The sequence below is a fragment of the Nicotiana attenuata genome, unplaced genomic scaffold (assembly GCF_001879085.1).
Source record: "Nicotiana attenuata strain UT unplaced genomic scaffold, NIATTr2, whole genome shotgun sequence".
NCBI lineage: Eukaryota > Viridiplantae > Streptophyta > Magnoliopsida > Solanales > Solanaceae > Nicotiana > Nicotiana attenuata.
This window is the reverse complement of record NW_017672074.1, coordinates 110,385-130,445: the sequence shown is the minus strand read 5'-3', so window position 1 is coordinate 130,445 and position 20,061 is coordinate 110,385. Positions and strand designations below refer to the sequence as shown.

Below are 20,061 nucleotides of genomic sequence, written 5' to 3'. Positions count from 1 at the left end.
TGGCTTAAATTCCAAAAATCTCCACCAAATTTACTCAAAATCTAGTCATAGCCTTCAATCAACATTTCGAACATGACTCAAGTGAAAATCGAATCAAAACAACTATTTTTCCTATTTTTTCATGGAACTCCATCAAAAGAAAATATTTGCAAGGACCTAGTTGGAAAAAATAAAAAATGACTTATTTATTACTGTATACTATTATATTATATTGTATACGATAACAGTATAGTGTTACTGTAACCATGACTTTAGCTTTGCACAATAGCACCTAGATGATTCAACAAATAGTAGTCGAAGTATAGTATTATAGTATGTTGTATACTATTACAGCATATTGTTGCAGTATATTGCATGTTATTACAATATACCTATATTGTATGCAGTAATAGTTTATTGTTGCTATATACTCCTACAGTATATTGTATATCGTAGCAGTATACTGTTAGGTAGCTGTGTTCTTCTTCGATTATTACAGTATATCGTTCCAGTATATTGTATATATATAACAGTATATTGTTGCAGTATAGCTATATACTCCTACAGCATATTGTATGCTATAGTGGTATACTATTGGGTAACTGTGTTCTTCTTCGATTTTCAATTAAAAAATTTGATCTCAATCACCACAAATCAGCTCCAAAATGCAATCAAATTTCAGTATGAACTTCCGTAAGGTACTATAAGAAATATTTAATAACACCCACTTTGAATCAAATAAGAAATCTTCAAAATAAAAATTTTAAATTCAAGAGCTTCAAGCCCAACAATGGTGGATATTCAAATACACATAAAAATGCAGATCTGGGAAGCTTACTCGAAGGTACTATAAGCAATATATACCCACTTCAAATCTAATACTAAAATCTTCAAGCTGAAAAATCATAAATTTGGAATTTAGGAGAAAGACTATCACACCTCCTTTTTCTCGAGGGATGGGGAGGTTTTCCAATTAAAGTGACATTAATCGAAATGAGATTATTTATTTTAATTTCAGAGTCGCCACTTGGAATAAATTATGGTGTCCCAAGCCACCGGTTTGTTTTAAAATCCCAAATTGAGGAAATTGACTCTATTTTTTGATCCGCGGACAGAAGACCGAGTAAGGTAATCTGTTAACCCGGGAGAAGGTGTGAGGCACTCCTGAGTTCCGTAGTTTTAGCATGGTCGCTCAACTATTAATAATTGGCCTAATTATCTAATTTAATACATATTTAACACCTATTGTGTATTTTTAACTTTCTAACCGCTTTTAATAGAGTTTTAATCGCTTTTAGAATTTATGAAATTCATTTGAACAAGTCGCGATGTCGCACACTCATTTATTTTTATACATATTGCAAATCGCATCACGTGAAACACACCCGCGATTTACAACATATTTATTTTTATTATAATTGATTTGAAGTTATGACCGAGTCACGTGAAACGCACACTGGAATTGGGGATTATGTATCATGACTATGCCACGGGAACCGTACCCATAGTCACGATGATTTATTGTTAATCGCGCATAAAGCAAGTAGCGCGCTTGAATTATTTTCCTAATCTTTGGGATTTTTGTGATGCCAAATTTATGGACAAGATATTATTGGGGAGTAAATAGGCTAGCTAACATGATCTATTACTTGGCCCAAATTCCTTATGGTTCAAGACCCACCTTATGAGTTATTCTTATTCCTTACCAAGAAAGAAACAACTCCAAATTTTCCATCTACCCAATTTAATAACTCATTTAAATCACCACTTCAACATGCTAAAACAAAGGCAATGTAACATAACCACATAAGTAAGAAAACTAAATCAAAGTCCATAGGGTATAAACAGAAATCGTCCAACCAAACTTACATGTATTCAAACGAATTAATCTTTAAGACCAATATATAATCCAAATAATACGCAATCAGTACACAATTAATACGAAAGAGATCAAGTGTTTTCCATAGAGCAAATGGAATCCGTCGCGAGCAAATAGAAACACTAATATACCAAAGCAAGTGTATACTTAAAATGTAAACAAATACTGAGAAAAATGAATTCGAATGGACCTTTATATTAACGAATAAAGCTGAAAATTTGCAACTCAATAGGAATAACAAAGCAACAATCGTTGGACTAAAACGCCAAAATTGCGAACCGGAACCTCGATTCGGCGCCAGAAAACTCAACCAAACACGGATTTAGACCCAAATTCTAACCAAAGTCCATCAGTTATCCTCTGAATCTCAAACACCCATAAATTAAGCCCTTCAATTGTCTTCTTAGTCCATGCACAATTGATTTTTGACTCGTCAAAGGAATTACCAGAAGAGAAGAAGCGGCCAACGAAGCGGAAAAGAGAGACGATCAACAGTGAGAACAGAGTACAAAATCAAGTTTACAGAGGAGTTAGAATGAGAAATTTTGGAAAATGGGTATCTATATTCGTGAACCTAGTAAAAAGTCACGTATTTGGCTTGGCACTTATCCTACAACAGAAATGGCCGCTAGAGCACATGATGTGGCTGCATTGGCTATCAAAGGAATTTCCGCCATTCTCAATTTCCCTTATCTCATCGACTCTCTGCCTCGTCCAGTGTCAAATTCACCTAGAGATGTTTAAGCTGCTGCTAGGTTAGAGGAATTGTAGGAGCATTTTTGTTGAGGGTGGCGGCAGAAGCTTTAGGAATTAGGTCCTCTTTTGATTTAGGTTCTAGGAGTATTTTATGTGATAGGAAGAAGAAATGTAGGCCATTGGATGAAAGTAGATCAGGGGCTATGATTAAGGGAGGGGTTTGATGGGTGAGAAAAGGGTTTGGGCTGAAAAAGATTGAGAAGAATGAGCTTTTGTCTTGCTGGGCCATTAAAATCTGAAAATGAGCCCCCAATTGGCCCAATTTCGAGTTATTCAACTCTTAGAAAACTAAAAATTCATTAACTAAAAACCCAAACCTTCTCGTAAAAATAATTTGAAGTACTTATGAAAATATAACATTACTCTTAGTTAATTAGAAAAGACTTCTAAAATAAAACTAAATATTAAAGTGAAGTTATTTTTGTATTTTCAATTTTATGTTTAAAAGTTAAAATAAAAGATAAAAATATACTAAAATTCTATAAAATCAAATAGATACTAAAAATACTACGAATACTAAAAATAACTCTTAAAACCAGTGCGGGTCAAAACTTACGTGCTTACAGCTGCCCCTCTTTACTTGAAAACACGAAGTATTTTTGAGCAAAGAAACAAGTAAGCAACGTAATTGATTTATGACCCGACACTTGTTCAAAAGAGAAGAAATATGGATAAAAGATTGTGACCGAGACCTGGTATCTGAGCTGCCTACATATCCTTGGCTATAAAAGGAATCATGCCACGTGCAGTCCTGAAGTGAATGAAGTGATGGAGTATGTGGAGAGGATGAGAGAGTCGAGTGAGGTTCCGTCGAGGCTCCGGTCCGTGGTCCTGTTATTACATCAAAATCAAAATCTAAAAGAACTAAACAAGCCTATCAGCTATGAGTTACAAAATTCCTATCCATAAGTTTTTTGAAACTTGATCTTGAGTCTTGAATGGTTCTTCATGGAGACTTTTAATTTGAACATTGATGCTTGCTAGCTGCAGGTGCTAGTTCATTCTTCTACGACTTCTTCTGATAAAAACGGGGAATGCAGTGCTTGTGACTTCAGTTATGTCTTAAGCAGTTCACATCTTTTCTCCGCTTCTGCGCTTTGAATTCACTTCTTTTCCTTTTCTTCTCTCTATTTTGGCTTGAGACTTCTTTTGTTCATCTCGAACCATGTGCCTCGAGGTATAAGCTGCTCACGTACCAAAACAAACAAACGAACGAATTTTTTCTACCCCATTTTCGCTAGGATAATTTCGTGAGTTATTGGTACCAAAACTCTATACTACTTCATTATTGAAAGCACTAAAAGGTCGGGATTGGTGTACCCTGGAAAAAAGAGACTAGGGAGTGGAGACCCTATGTTGGAAAGACTAACAACTTGAGGAAACTAAAAACTGACCTCATTCTCCAGGCGGGCCCCCGAACTAAAGAAAAACTAGAGATTGAAAACTTAAGGAAACTAACATTGACCCTATTCTCCAGGCGGGACCCCTGAACTAAAGAAAAACTAGAGATTGAAAACTTAAGGAAACTAATAATTATTCTCCAGGCGGGACCCTTGAACTTTAAGAAAAACTAAAGACTAACAACTTAAGGAAACTAAAAACTGACCATATTCTCCAGACAGGGACCCTGAACTAAAGGAATGCTAAAGATTAATAACGTAAGAAAATTAAAAGCTGACTTATTTTCCAGGCGGGACCCCTAAACTTAAGGAAACTAAAGATTAACAACTTAAAAAAACTAAAATTGACCATATTCTACGGGCGGGAACCCTGAACTCAAGTAAGACTAATGACTAACAACTTAAGAAAAATAAAGATTGATGCTATTCTCAAGGCAAGACCCCTCAACTCGAAGAAAGCTAAAAATTAACAATTTAAGAAAACTAAAAATCCACCCTATTCTCCAGGCGGGACTCCTGAACTTGAGATTACCTAAAGATTAATAACTTAAGGAAGCTAAAACTGACCCTTTTTTCTTTTCTTTTCTTTTTTTTAAAAAAATCCAAACTTTTTTTTTAACTTTTAATTATCCTAGGAGAAAATTCATCAGACTAGGTTTTTTTTTATCTTATGAGAAAGATTCATCTGACTAAGATTTCTATCTTTGAAGAAAGTTCATCGGACTAGGTTTTATTTATCCTAGGAGAAAAATTCATCAAACTAAGACTTCTATCCTAGAAGAAAGTTCATCGGACTAGGTTTTATTTATCTTAGGAGAAAAATTCATCAAACTAAGACTTCTATCCTAGAAGAAAGTTCATCAGACTAGGTTTTATTTATCTTAGGAGAAAAATTCATCGAACTAAGACTTCTATCATAGGAGAAAGATTCATCAGACTAGGTTCTCTCATCTTAGGAGAACGATTCATCAGACTAAGTTCTCTCATCTTAGGAGAAAGATTCATGAGACTAAGACGTTTATCCTAGGAGAAAGATTCATCAGACTAGGTTTGTATTTTTTTTTGTTATCTTAAGAGAAAGATTCATCAGACTAAGATTTCTATCCTAGGAGAAAATTCATTAGACTAGGTTTTATTTATCTTAGAAGAAAGATTCATCAGACTAAGATGTTTATCCTAAGAGAAAATTCATCAGACTAGGGCTTTTTATCTTAGAAGAAAGATTCATCAGACTAAGACGTTTATCCTAGGAGAAAATTCATTAGACTAGGGCTTTTTATCTTAGTAGAATGATTCATCAGACTAAGATTTTTATTGGAGGAAAATCCATCAGACTAGGAAGTATTACCCTAGGAGGAAAATGCGAATAGCAATGACATGATTTTATGCACACCAGCAAGACAATGACATGATTTTATGCATACCAGCAAGACAAATAACGGCAAAGATTTGAGAAACTTCCCTTTGTCGGCTGTTATCTTCGTTTCTTTTTTCTTTTCTTCTTTTTTTCATCCTTTTTTCCCTTTTTTTCTTTTTTTTCCTTTTTTTGTGAACCACTTTTCCGGTACAGATTTGTTCCTATTTCAAACAAAGAAAATTTTGTCAGTTTTAAAAGTGGTGGTCGGTTTGTGGCCTTGAGTCTTGGGCAGCTTGGCTTTGTGATCATGCAGCCTTTGGAAGACCGACTGCCTTGGTAGTTGGTTGCACTGGTGGGAGACTCTATTGTTGCTTTCAAGAGACCTTTACTTTTTGTATCAACCATGATTGTTTCGCTCCCAGTGCCATTTGTGTTTTGTGGTTCGATCAGCCTTATCTCAAAAAAGAGATTTCTTTTCTTAGATAACCTTTTCTGATATCTTGAATGGCTTTTGCCTTTGGAGAAATTTGTCTATCTAAGAGAATCGCAAATGGTAAGTGCCTTTTGCATGATGTGCACACTTCATAGTCTCTATTCAGTACTACAGGGAACCCGTAATCAATCTTTCGGTCTTCTTTGCTTGCTTTAGCCAAATAGGCTGACAAGAGTCTTTTGGGGGAGCCTTTGCATGAATCCTCAAGGCATGTAGACTGTAACAACTGAGTGTGCTGGCCAAATTTACTTTGTGCAACTAAAAAGCCGATAGCAGATTTTGAAATCTTTTCTTTCTTGTTTAGACAAGGATTGACTCAGAGTGAAGGACACAATGATGCAAAGAAATAATATTAACAAGAAATGCCCCTGTCGGGCAGGAAAGAAGAAAGATGAGTTGATTTTTTTTCCTAGTAACTAGCCTTAATGATCATGACATGCATTTTGGACTTAACAGCCTGAGCTATCAAACTGATCAAATCTTCCCTTTACCATTCTTATGACCTTTGAAGTCGGGCTTGTTCATGCCAATTCTTTGTATCAGCTTCACGACTCACTTTCGGCTAGTGATGCCCTGAGGGATTTTCACCAACAAGTCTCTCTCATTTGTTTATCTCTACTTACCGTCGTCTTACAATGCCCGTGAGGGTTTTCACTAGTAAGACTTTCTCATTTTTTTCTTCTTTATTTTTCTTTTTCTTTTGCTTTCTTGTGTGAGCAACTTGACAATGTTCTATTTCGCGTGACAACCATTTCTCATTGCATGCTTCTCTTGGCATTCTTGAAGGCTTATCGGGAGGTCTTCTAGGGAAGGCTTTTGGATAGGGTTGCAAAGAAAGGACGGCATGAAGGCTCAAAGTAGACTCAAAATGAGGGGGTTGTAGACTTACAACTCTTGGAATCGACTCTTTCAAAAAACTAACACAAACTCATGCCCCAGTTTTAGATGCTGGAAATTTTTTTGAATTCTTGTTTGGTTGGACTGAACCGTGTAAGGCTGCCTACGTATCCTTTTTAAAGGAATCAGGTCCAACGTAGTTCAAACATCTGACCTAACTATTTTTTTTCATCTTTCTTTCTTTTACTTTGTCTTTCTTCTTCTTCTTTTTTTCTTTTTTCTTTTCTTCACTTTTTTTTTCTTTTGTTTCCAAAACAAGTTGCCCCGACTTTTATTTTAGGGGGCATGAATCTTTGACTGATATTTTTTCTCTCTTTTTTTTCACTTGAGCTTCTAAGAGTTGCCTCAGTTTATACTCTTGGGGCATGGATTTTTTCATTTCATCTTTTTTTTTTACTTTTAACTCGAAACTTGATTCCAAAATAGGGTGGTCAAAGAAAATAATACAGGCTCAAAAGGGGTAGCGAAGGGTATAAAGTGTTTGGGTAGCAGAAAAAGGGCCTCCCAGCCTCGAGAACGTCAAACATAGTATCCTTTCGCGATCACAGCATTGACGAGCATGTCTGTCTTCTTAGTGTGTCGTGGTTGAAAGACACTTTTCATCCATTAATGTCAAACTTTCCAACAAACTTCAATTGATTTTCTCAAACCCGACATTCACAATGATTTGAAGGTAAAGATCACTAACCTCCACGGGTATGACTATTCTAGTTCCACATGAATTTTAATCGAGATTAATTCCAAAGTGTTTCGACTATTTATTCATTCTCAAAAGTGTCTTTTTCTCAATTATCCAATTCAAGACTAAATCAGTTTTCTAGAATCTGGCCAAAAATTCTGCATGCATGTCATGTTACTAGAACTAGCAGGAACAGGATTAAGCACAGAATGACACAACAGGACAATCTATATTTCATTGAATAAAGGATGGAAAGTTTGGACAACAAGACAAAAAACCTAAAATTTGAGTTACAACCCTAAAATAACCTAGATAATGAAAATAGCAACAGAACAAATAGACAAGACTCACACAGACAAAATAGAGGGATGGAAGGGTGTAATACCCTATATTTTTTTATAAGGGTGTATTGGTCATTAGCATAATAATAATATAAGAAACTAACTATAAAAAAAACAAATAAACAAAAAAAAAGAATAAGGATTTCACAAAATGGGCCCAAACCCATAAAATGTAACTATATCAACACAAATGAAAGAAAGGAAAACGGAAAAAAGGGTTCTACTTCAGAACGCAGAAAACGAAGTTCAAAAAGAGGAGGAGAAGAAGAAGAGGAAAAAAAGGCTGGAACCAAACCTTGAGAAAACTTAAATACGTACTGGTTTTTACGGGTAAAACTCGAATTTCTCATCTGGGTTCTTTTCTTCTGGTAATTCTTTGTATCTCAGTTCATATATTTGAAGGGTTTCACAAGGTATATGAAATTAAATACCAATAAGAATTATTCTGGGTAAATTATATGAATAGGTTGGAGTTGATAGATTAGTAATTACTCATATGTGGGTAAATATAATTCGGCGAATTAAGAGTCAAATGTGGAACCTCGAGGGTTGGGTATTCTAAATTAGCTATGAATTAGCCTAAACATAGAAATTAACATGAGACTGGTATTAGGTAATTATAGATTGAATTGGAGGAAGTTGTACGAATTGCTCAAGGTGAAGCATTTGGAATTTCGGCACGAGTACTGTGAGTAGTAATCTTACCGCAATTTGTGTTTTCATAACCTGCATGATTTACACATTATTTTTAATATGAATATGTTACCGATTAATTTGAGTTGCATGTGGGACAAGTTTTTTACTTGATATGATACCGAAATAGTTATTTGAGATGAATACCGTGGTTTTAAATATTTTCGTTGTCACTAGATCTGTTTTACCGTTACTTGAATTTACTGTTACCGAAAAGAAATTATAAGATTTGATAAGAACCGAAATGCCCTATATTGTTTTAAAATATTTTTTATGAGTATATACGGATTATAGAGACAAGTATAAATGGGAGTAGATATTGAAGGATCCCATAGCTAACGGCGGGTTCGTTAGACCTGGTGCACCTTGTAATTACAAATTACCGTTATAGCCCTTGCTAGTGGAAGGTAGAACTAGCATACCGTTACCGATTTCTCTCGAGTAGGGACTACCGTTATATTTGACTTCTTGCAAAGAAGTTTACAGTTATATCGATTACATGATCCATTCATTGAAACCTCCCAAAATGTGAATATTGATATTATAAAGTGGTTACCGAGCTTATTACTAGATTGTTAATTGTATTATACTACAAGAAAAACATGATGAGACTGAAAATTATTTGTAGTTTCTGAAAGGGCATTTTTATGTATTTTTTCTTTGAGATACTAGCATGTTTCTGACTTGTCCCAAATAAAACGGTTGTGGTTAAGTGTTATTACTCACTGTGCTAGCGACTCATTCCCCGCTAATTTTTTTACAGACACAGCAGTTGACGCAGGCGAGGATTTCGTTAATTAGAGCGCACAGGTTGATAGTTCTTGGTGAGCCTCGCACTTGTTCGCGTGGGCGGAGATTTTATTTATTGTTATGGTCTTTTCATTGAACTATTATAGTCGCTCCATAGTCATTATTTTAGTGTCATGATTATTCTTTTGTTATTATAGTCTTATGTTGAGTATCATTCTCATTTATCAAAGTTGGGGATAAATTAGTATTTCTAGTGGTTACTTAGTGGTTTAGTTATGGTGGAGACTTGTATTGGTTAATTGACAAGTTACCAATTATTTGGTATGATATTAGGATGTTTGGTTGTTGATTTGAGACAGGAAAATTTTTGGGATGGTCCAAAAACAGGGGACGTGGTGCTGGACGTGGTGCTGGACGTGGTGCTACTCGGGGTGGCGGTCAAGTTGGGGTTCATCAAACTAGAAGACAGACTGCTCCTCAACCTCAAGTTGGGAACACGGGTCAACCCCAAGCTGTTATGCCAGATCAAGTGCAAGAGCAGGGAGTTCAGAACGCTCCACACCAGTGCCAACTGTTGTACCTACTGTTGCCTTACCTGCAGATGCAGTGGCAAGGTTATTGAATGTGTTAGAGGCAATGGTGCCTACTCAGGGAGGAAGTTCAGCTCCTCAGGATACTTTACTGACACAAGCACCTGCACAAACTCGAACTTTCGGAAATAACAAAGTATCCCTACAAGAGTTTCTGAAATTGAAATCACCAAAATTCACAAGTTCCGATAATTCAGCAGATCCTCAAAGTTTCCTGGATGAGACACTTAAGGCATTATGTGCTCTTGGATGTTCTAGTGAGAGAGCCGTGGAGCTCGCAGCATACAAACTAGAGGATATGGCCAAAACATGGTATGAAACGGTATTGCAAGGAAGGCCAGCAGGAGCACCACTTGTCGATGCCCCCTTTTTCTTCTTAAAGGCAAAATCTGGTTTACGACATTTGGGAGGACAACTCTTTTCCCTTTTGGGATTTGAAAACCAGAGTTTGGGTAAGGGCTAGAAATTATCTCGAGGGGAAGGTGTTAGGCACCCCCCAAGATCCACTAGTGTGGTTCCCGGCCATGTTACAATTGTGACTTCACTTAACAAGTAAGCAAATAAGGGTTCAAATAGAGGGAGTTTTCACATAATATTGCAAGTAAAAATGGAAATTTGAGGAGAGATAAAGAGGGCAGAAATTTTAAGAAAAGATTTAAACAATAAATGAAAAAAAAAAACAAATAAAGGGAAAGGGGGGTCCTAGGTTTATAATCAATATGGATCACCCCACACAACACCCGGTAACCATTTATACACGTGGTGTTATCGCGTGGGCATCATATCCATATTCTACCCTTCCCACCCCATAAAGGTTATTAAACGCGTGAGTTGGTCACGAATACTTATTGCGTGCTATTACCCGTCCCGTCCTATAAGTCCTGGAGGGTATTTAGGACCACTATTCCTACGTGGTGGGGACTAGGCTGAACCCTTAAGTTTAAAGGCAAAAATGCTAAGCGACATACATAACAAATAGGATTGCACATAAGGGGAACATACAAAGGCACATAGAGGCTCACAGATCCCTCCACAAGTGAGCTCATAATTAGAACATCTCAAACACATTTAAGGTCTCAAAGACAAGAGTTTTAAAAGCCGGAATGTTGAAATAAAACAGTGAGTTTCAGTGAAAGCAGAAGCTTAATTAAGACTAACTGATTTGAAAAAATGCTAGTTTTCAAAAATACGACTTGGGACAGTAGTAGGATTTAGAAGTATACAGCAGTTTAGGAGTTAGTGAAAATATAGATAAAATCACTAAAACATTATTTGTAAATAGAGTAAAGGCATGGAGATACATTAACTTGACGAGACGTAGGATAAATATTTTGAAAATAATAGCACGATTCTGGGCAGAAAAGGGTAACCTAGTAGAAAACATAGTAGAACAGATACACAATTTCGAGATCATTTCAAAGTAGGGTGAGAGTTTAGTAAAACAGAGTGAAGTTCGGAGAATCAAAAATAAGAATGGGAGCAGCAGAGTTCAAAATTAAAAGAGGCTAATTAGTTTTAAACTGGTAACCACATGATTAATCAATTCTTATTAGGCCTAAAGTTTGCCTAGGCGTCATATACATTGTCTGATTGTCTTAGAGAGTGGACATGCATATTTGATTCTGATTTAAAAAGAAAGGATACGCATAGTACTTGTATTATTGGATTAAGCATGCTAATAGGCGTTTTCACAATTGCAATCCAGATAAGTATAAATCTCTAAGCAGCAGGATGTCTAATGCACAGAAGAGTTCCTAAAACATGATCTCTACTATGCCAATGCAGTAACGACAGTTTGTTAATAATTAAGATTACGAAGTGAGTACAATAACATGCTGAGAATAAAAGACCTAAAACAGGATTTCTAACATATGAAATGCATGTCCTAAGCAGGTTATTTATTGCGCAAATAGGTAAATAAAAACCTATAAACATGTTTTCTACCCAAAGAAATAAACATGCATACCCCTCCCCCATATTCACTATTCAGCCCCCAATCATTCATTTACAAATTATTACAAACCAGTAGTATCTGAATTACAGTAATGAAATAAAAAAATAAAAAGTTATTCTATAGGGAGCCTTCAGTAGGCCCAAATCCTCCAAACTTTACTGCCAAAATAGCCTTTCATAGCTTGGGTGTGCCAAAGTTTCCTAAGGACCTCGAGGGCTCTTGGGCCATGCTCACGTCCAGACTTAGTAACCAGGAGTTAAACATGTGCAGTGTGGAGATACCAGCCTCAGTGTGTCAGAGTTCAGAGGGTACTCAGGAGGTCCCCAAAGCAGTGCTCACACTGAGGGGGTGGAACTTAAGTATCTAGGAATAAAGTGAAGTGCAAGAGAGTTCGAAAATGTTTTGACAGTTGTTGAAAGGAATTTCACTTAAAACATTTCGTAAAACAAAGAGAGTCTGTTTAGTAAAACAATTTATTTATTTTTTTGAAAAGAGAATAAAGTAATAAGCAACAATCTAGACACAGCACCTCAAAAAATAGATTCATACACAGCCAAAGACCACAAAACCAAGGCAGGTCCAGCAAACACAAACAGGGATAGTGGGGTTAGGGACACATAGGACAAAACTGTAACCCAGCGAAGGCCTAGGACTAGCTCAAACACTTTCAGGCATAGTCATAGGAAAAACACAGATATGAAGAACAACCACATAGAGGGGTGATAGGGATTTGGGATAAGTATGCAAGTCATGCTTGGAAACACACATAAAGGGGGTATACTAATCCAAAGGGAAGGGAAGAGATAATAACATGCTAGTAATACATTTTAATTACAGATTCGCAAGAGAACCACAAATAGAAGCAAACTAGAGATAGTAAGAACTGAAACAAATAGAGAATCACATTGTTGTTGGAGCTTTGAATTGAAACTAGGACATACCAGTAAGAGAGCAAGAGCAGGATGCAAAGACAAAGTGATAACGCAATATTAGCCTTGGCTTACAGCCGGCTAATAATAGGCAAGAGCAGAGAACAGCAATAGAGCAAAAGAGCAAGAGAGAAAGAGCACAAGAGAATGTAGAATTGAGAGTATTCAGTGATGTGTGTTAATGAAAGAGTAGAGTATTTATAGTTCTGGAAACGAGTAGAAAAATAAGGTAAGAAGTAAAGTGTAGTGTAATTATGGAAGTAAATACAATCAGAATCCCAATCAATGTAAGTACTCCCCTTTAATTGGGGAGTCCTAGTTCAAATGGCTACCAGGGTGACAAATAAGGAAAGAGACTAATTGAAAGACTAATTTCAATCATACATAGAGTAGTAAAGAATAAGGTGTGTGATTAGGACCAAGTAGAGAACATATGAATTAAGGAAAGTAAGAATCAATTGGCGACATGCTTGCACATAAAATAAGGTAGAGTATCATTTTGAAAATCAGTAAGAGATCCCCTAGTATCGTAGGGAATCAGTTATCAGTTCAGGCAGATGTCAACAAGTAAGGAAATTCACAAAATCAGTGAAGAGTGTTAAGTCAAGTATCACAGTTAAAGGAAAATACATAAAATCAGCAAAGAGTTCTAAGGCAAGTATCATGGTTAAAGGAAAATACACAAAATCAGTAAAGTACTAGTCACAATCATTCAAGGATTCAAAGTGGCAAACTAATACTGATTTAAAGGTAATAAACACACATTAGACGAAAATCAGAAACCCTGGTATATAACATTAGGAGGCATGTGAGTCAGGGATGCGAGATGAACCCAAAGACAAACAGCATAGGGTAAAGATTAGTGAAACATGAACGCAAATGCAAGCACACAGGAAAAAAGAGCAGCTTTCAGGGTTCTAAGTCTAAAAATTAGGGTTTCACACAGATACTAGTACGAATCAATAGAGTAGACATGATACATCCAAAGGAGACGAAGAGCCATAAACCCTAATGGGTAAACAGAGTAGAATCACTAGAATTTCAAGCCATCCATGATAATCAAACACATATACTGACCCAATCACAAGGAAAAGACTTCAACAATGGTGAATATGAAGGAAAATCATGAGATAGTGTTAAAAATCGATAAAGAAAACCATTTTGAGAAAGGGTTTCGGAACCCTAGTTAAAAGTGAAAGTCCGTTCAGAAAAATAGAAAGTTTTTTAAAGGAAACATCATAATAACTCGTAATATGCGTAGATCTACTGTAAATCTAAAAGAATCGGAGGTTCCAAACATTAGGGTTTCAAAGAAAACCTCAGAGAAGATAAGAAGAACCTCAAACGTTACTGGTTCGAGCCTCAAAGGTCACAGGCCTCACTCGAAATCAAACTTCGGAGGCCTGAAGCAAACAGGAACACCATGGGTGTAAGTAGACGGGTCCTCGCCCTTCGAGGGCCTTAGGGATGACATTTGCCGGCATGAGAGAACCATACGAGGCAGAGGGTGAGGAATCCATGGTCTCCGGTTGAGAAGGTCGCCGGAGAAGATGAAGGGATTCGTCGGAGAAGGGGAAGAGACAGAAGTCTCTAGAAGAGACTAGAGATAGAGAGAGAGAGTAGAGAGATGAGAGACGGTGAAGAATGAGGGGTCAGCGGGGGTAGTTAGAACTTTAATTAAGGAAAGGTAATTTGGGCCGTTGATCTTATTTGATCAACGGCTCAGATTAAATCGGGGTTGGGCCAGGTTATATTAGGGATTGGGCTGGGGTGAGTTTAATTGGGTATTGGGTCAATTAAATCTGATGGGGTGTGTGGTTAAATTGGCTAGGATTGAAATAATAAAGGGCTGTTTGTTAAATAGCCAATTTTCTCTCTTTTATTTTTTATAAGATAGTTAAAAAAGATTTTAATACAAATTAAAGGTACTGGACTAATTAATAACGTATAAATATTAATAAAAAAATACTGGAAATGATTTTACAATTGTAAAATGCTGCTAATCGTAAAAATAGGCTATAATTGCAACTATATGCAACTTAGCTTTAAAAATACCAAACAAATGCGTAAAAAATATGCAAAAATTATCTTAATTATATCTTGGTGTAAATATGAGAATAAAAATAGGTTAATCACAAAAAGGATAATTTCTTGGGACAATTATTGATTTTGTACTGCTAAAATGGACAATAAATTGCTTTTAAAAACTTTAAAAATAAGGGAAAATACCAAAATTCTTGGGCATGCTTATATATGCATGTACATGCTATTTTGAGACTATTTTGAGTATATTAAAATACATGGGGAAAATCGGGTATCAACAGCTGTCCCTCTTTACCCGAGAAGGATGAAAGAGTTGTCGGGTAAAGATATGATGGCCAATTTTGACCGAATGAAACGATTTGAAGAATTTTGACCGAGCTCTGGTTTATGAGCTGCCTACATATCCCTGGTCTTACAGGAATCAGGCCATATGTAGTTCGGGAATCCGTTGGCGGAACGTGCCGATGGAGATTTCGAAAGACGGACGCGATATTCAGGTTGGGAAGGACGGTCAGGGATTGATAGGCTGCGGGAACCTGAGCGGGATCGCTCCTGCTAAGACGGCCGTTGTTGGCCGGTGTACCTGCAAGTGAGCAATGAAAACATATGTTGTGCACAAATTTAAACGTGATGCAAGTTTCCATTGGACCATGAAATGCTCGTCTTCGGACGGCTAGGATGACGTCTTGGGACATGAAGCGTATAATAAAGGATTCGCAGGCTATGAAATGATGTTCTCGGGCTATGAGGATGATGCCTCCGAACCATGATACCTTTGAATAATGATATGCAAAAGATAAAGAAGGGGGTCCTCAGGCCTTTGCATGGCGTTCTCGGGCTATGAAAAATGGTGCCTCTGAACAATGACGCCTTTGGACAATTTGGCGATCTTTCAGCCCATGCAAGACTTAAATGAAGCGGCGATATTTCAGCCGTGCAAAAATGTAAATACAAATGGCGATCTTTCAGCCGATACAGGATAAAGTGGCAATTTTTCAGCCGATGCGGAATTTAAATAAAGGTGGCGTTATTTCAGCCGATGTAGAGTGTAAATATAAATGGCGATATTTTAGCCGATGTGAGATTTAATAAAGTTGGAAATTTTTCAGCCATGCAAGATTTAAATAACAGTTTGGCGATCTTTCAGCCATGCGGATGGAGGTAGAGCTTAACCTCGGAAGGCAGAATGGTAGACTTATGCAATGCAGAAGAATGCAGATGGAGACAGTGCTTAGTCTCGGAAGGCGAATGGTAGCCTTATGCAATGCAAAATGCAGATGGAGACAATGCTTAGTCTCGGAAGGCAGAAAGGTAGCCTTATGCAGTGCAAAAATGCAGATGGAGACAGAGCTTAGTCTCGGAAGGCAGAAAGGTAGCCTTATGCAGTGCAAAAATTGCAGATGCAGACAATGCTTAGTCTCGGAAGGCAGAAAGGTAGCCTTATGCAATGCAGAGGTAAAAGGTGAATAGCAACGAAAGCTCTTAGCTGATAGATGATAGCTGATAGCTGATTGCGTCGTTATGGCTGCTGGGGATGTCATGTGCGGATAGCGCTTGTAAGTAAGTGATGATTCTGGGAGTTGTATTCCTGCAAAAGTATGAGTATGTAATCGTATCTGATGATTTTATGTCTTGGGGTGCCTGCATTCAAAGAAAAATCGTGAGTTTTGTAAAGGGGGAAGGTTAGTTCGTCCTCCCGTGGACTTAGCTTGTCCTATTCGGCTCTTGCTTTCATTGGGGGTAGCATCGCTAAACAAAGCAATTCTGATAGTAGCTATGCATGATTTAGTAAAGACTATGATGTAACTACACAATTTTAAAATGATTTTCTTTTAGATGAACCGACGACTGCGATGCGGTTCAAGACATTGCAACCTCCCTTTTCGGAATTTTGAGGGTCCTCCTCAAAATTCTGCCCCAGTTTATTGGTCTGGTGCTTTCGACGGCTGCGCGCGATGACCGGCTGAAAATCAACTTCGAAATTTTGAGGGTCCTCCTCAAAATTCTACCCCAGTTTCCAATATCGGGGGAAAATGAAGATTTTATTGAATTGTGACTGAACCCATAAGGCTGCCTACGTATCCCCTCTTAATCGGGAATCAGGTCAGACGTAGTTCAAATTACATCATAAAGAAAATCATAAGTGCTACACATAGTATCGCTTAATTGCATCTGAATTGATCGGCTTTGGCCAAACTTCCCCGTCCATTTTTGCAAGTATGAGGGCTCCTCCTGTTAGAACCCGGTGAACCATGTATGGACCCTGCCAGTTGGGAGAGAATTTTCCATTGGCTTCATCCTGGTGCGGAAAGATTTTCTTCAATACCAGCTGTCCTGGTGTAAATTGTCTTGGCTTAACTCTTTTGTTGAAAGCTTTGGACATTCTGTTCTGATACATTTTACCATGGCAAACTGCATTCATTCTCTTCCCATCTATTAGAGCTAGTTGCTCGTAACGGCTTTTTACCCATTCTGCGTCATCAAGTTCTGCTTCTTGTATAATCCTCAAGGAGGGAATCTCTACTTCGGCGGGAATGACTGCCTCTGTACCATAAACCAACATGTGAGGAGTTGCCCCCGTTGATGTGCGAACTGTGGTGCGGTATCCCAATAAGGCGAATGATAACTTCTCATGCCACTGCTTATGCTTTTCTATCATCTTCCTTAGTATCTTCTTGATGTTCTTGTTGGCCGCTTCTACGGCTCCATTCATTTGAGGTTTGTAGGCTGTAGAATTCTTGTGTTTGATTTTGAATGTTTCACACATGGCTTTCATCAAGTCATTGTTGAGATTGGAACCATTATCAGTGATGATCGACTCTGGGATGCCGAATCGACAAACGATGCGGTCGCGGACAAAATCTGCCACAACCTTCTTGGTTACTGCTTTATATGATGCTGCTTCAACCCATTTGGTGAAATAATCAATGGCCACTAGAATGAACCTGTGCCCGTTTGATGCGGCAGGCTCAACAGGTCCGATGACATCCATTCCCCAAGCGGCGAACGGCCATGGCGAGCTTGTTGCATTAAGCTCATTTGGAGGCACTTTTATCATGTCTGCATGTATCTGACAGCGATGGCATTTTCGGACATACTGGATGCAGTCTGTTTCCATAGTCATCCAAAAATATCCTGCTCGGAGTATTTTTTTGCTAAGACAAAACCATTCATATGTGGACCGCAGGTCCCTGCATGAACTTCTTCTAATAACCTGAATGCTTCCTTTGCGTCAACACACCTTAGCAATCCCAAATCAGGAGTCCTCCGGTACAGGATTCCTCCGCTGTGGAAGAAATTGTTGGATAATCTTCGCAGAGTGCGCTTCTGAATAGCATTTGCAAGCTCTGGATATTTTCCTTCGGCCAAGAATTCCTTGATGTCGTGAAACCAGGGCTTTCCATCTGCTTCTTCCTCGACATGAGCGCAATAGGCTGGCTGATCATGAATCTTTACTGGAATAGGGTCTATGAAGTTCTTATCTGGATGCTGAATCATGGATGATAGAGTGGCCAATGCATCGGCAAACTCATTCTGGATCCTGGGAACATGCCGGAACTCTGTCTTTACGAACCTTTTCCTCAACTCTTGTACATGATGCAAATACGAGAGTATCTTGGAGTTCTTGGTCGCCCATTCTTCTCGGACCTGATGTATAAGCAAATCCGAATCTCCAATCACTAGTAACTCTTGGACGTTCATGTCAATGGCCGTCTTGAGCCCCAAGATGCAAGCTTCGTACTCGGCCATATTGTTGTTGCATGGGAACCTGAGCATGGCGGATACCGGATAATGCTGACCGGTTTCTGATACTAGGACTGCTCCTATGCCAACTCCCTTGAAATTTGCTGCTCCGTCGAAAAACATCCTCCAACCGTCATAGGATTCTGCAATGTCCTCTCCTATGAAGGATACCTCCTCATCAGGAAAATACATCTTTAGAGGCTTGTATTCTCCGTCCACGGGATTTTCGGCAAGATGATCTGCCTGTGCCTGTCCTTTGATTGCCTCCTGAGTCACGTAAACGATGTCGAATTCATTCAACAGGATTTGCCACTTGGCTAGTTTGCCAGTGGGCATGGGCTTCTGAAAGATATATTTCAGCGGATCCATTATTGATATGAGGTAAGTGGTATAGGCACAGAAATAATGCCTTAACTTTTGAGCTACCCAAGTCAAAGCACAACAGGTACGTTCTAATAGAGAGTAACAGGCCTCGTATGGAGTGAACTTCTTGCTGAGGTAATTGATGGCTTGCTCCTTTCTCCTTGCTTCGTCGTGTTGCCCCAGAACACAACCGAATGCTCCATCCAATACTGCAAGGTGGAGCAACAGCGATCTGCCCGGTTCGGGCGGAACCAGAACTGGCGGCGTTGATAGGTATTCCTTGATTCTGTCGAAGGCTTTCTGACAATCATCGGTCCATTTAGTAGTGGCATCTTTCTTCAACATCTTAAAGATGGGCTCACAAATGACAGTGGATTGAGCTATGAACCGGCTGATGTAGTTGAGTCTCCCCAAGAAAATCATGACCTCTTTCTTATTCTTTGGCGGCGGCAATTCTTGAATGGACTTAACCTTTGATGGATCCAGCTCTATTCCTCGGCGACTTACGATGAACCCAAGCAACTTTCCAGCAGGAACCCCGAATGCGCACTTGGTGGGATTCAGTTTCAGATTGTACCTCCTCAGCCTGTTGAAAAATTTCCTCAAATCTTCCATGTGATCAGTGGCCTTCTTGGACTTGATGATAACATCATCTACGTACACCTCGATCTCCTTGTGTATCATGTCATGAAAAATAGTAGTCATGGCCCTCATGTAGGTGGCCCCGACATTCTTTAACCCGAACGACATCATCTTGTAACAATACATCCCCCATGGTGTGATAAAAGCCGTTTTAACAGCGTCTTCCTCATCCATCCATATTTGATGATACCCAGCAAAGCAATCGACAAATGACTGCAGCTCGTGCTTGGCGCAGTTGTCAATCAGAATATGTATGTTTGGCAAGGGGAAGTCGTCTTTCGGACTGGCCCGGTTGAGGTCCCGGTAGTCGACACAAACTCTTGCCTTCTCGTCCTTCTTCGGCACTGGCACAATGTTGGCTAACCATGTTGGATACTCTACTACCCTGAGGACCTTGGCTTTGACCTGCTTGGTGACTTCTTCCTTGATTTTCAAACTCATGTCAGGCTTGAACTTCCTGAGCTTCTGTTTTACCGGCGGACATGCTGGATCCGTTGGCAGTTTGTGGGCTACAATAGATGTGCTGAGACCAGTCATATCATCATACGACCAGGCGAATATGTCCTCATATT

At 38.4% G+C, this 20,061-nt stretch overlaps 1 protein-coding gene across 1 annotated transcript; it reads left to right on the top strand.

The window, feature by feature from the left end:
- Positions 1-2,479: 2,479 nt before the first annotated feature.
- On the top strand, positions 2,480-9,846 carry LOC109211688 (dehydration-responsive element-binding protein 1F-like). The gene is made up of 3 exons (XM_019375253.1): positions 2,480-2,596; positions 8,405-8,469; positions 9,612-9,846. Exons 1-3 carry the CDS (start codon positions 2,480-2,482, stop codon positions 9,844-9,846), a joined length of 417 nt encoding a protein of 138 aa, XP_019230798.1.
- Positions 9,847-20,061: the final 10,215 nt, after the last annotated feature.

Coding starts and splice junctions, on each gene's coding strand:
- LOC109211688 (XM_019375253.1), top strand. CDS start 2,480: ATGGCCGCTAGAGCACATGATGTGGCTGCATTGGCTATCAAAGGAATT. Junction 2,597..8,404: donor TGTCAAATTCACCTAGAGAT/GTTTAAGCTGCT, acceptor AGGTAATTATAG/ATTGAATTGGAGGAAGTTGT. Junction 8,470..9,611: donor GGAATTTCGGCACGAGTACT/GTGAGTAGTAAT, acceptor GTCCAAAAACAG/GGGACGTGGTGCTGGACGTG.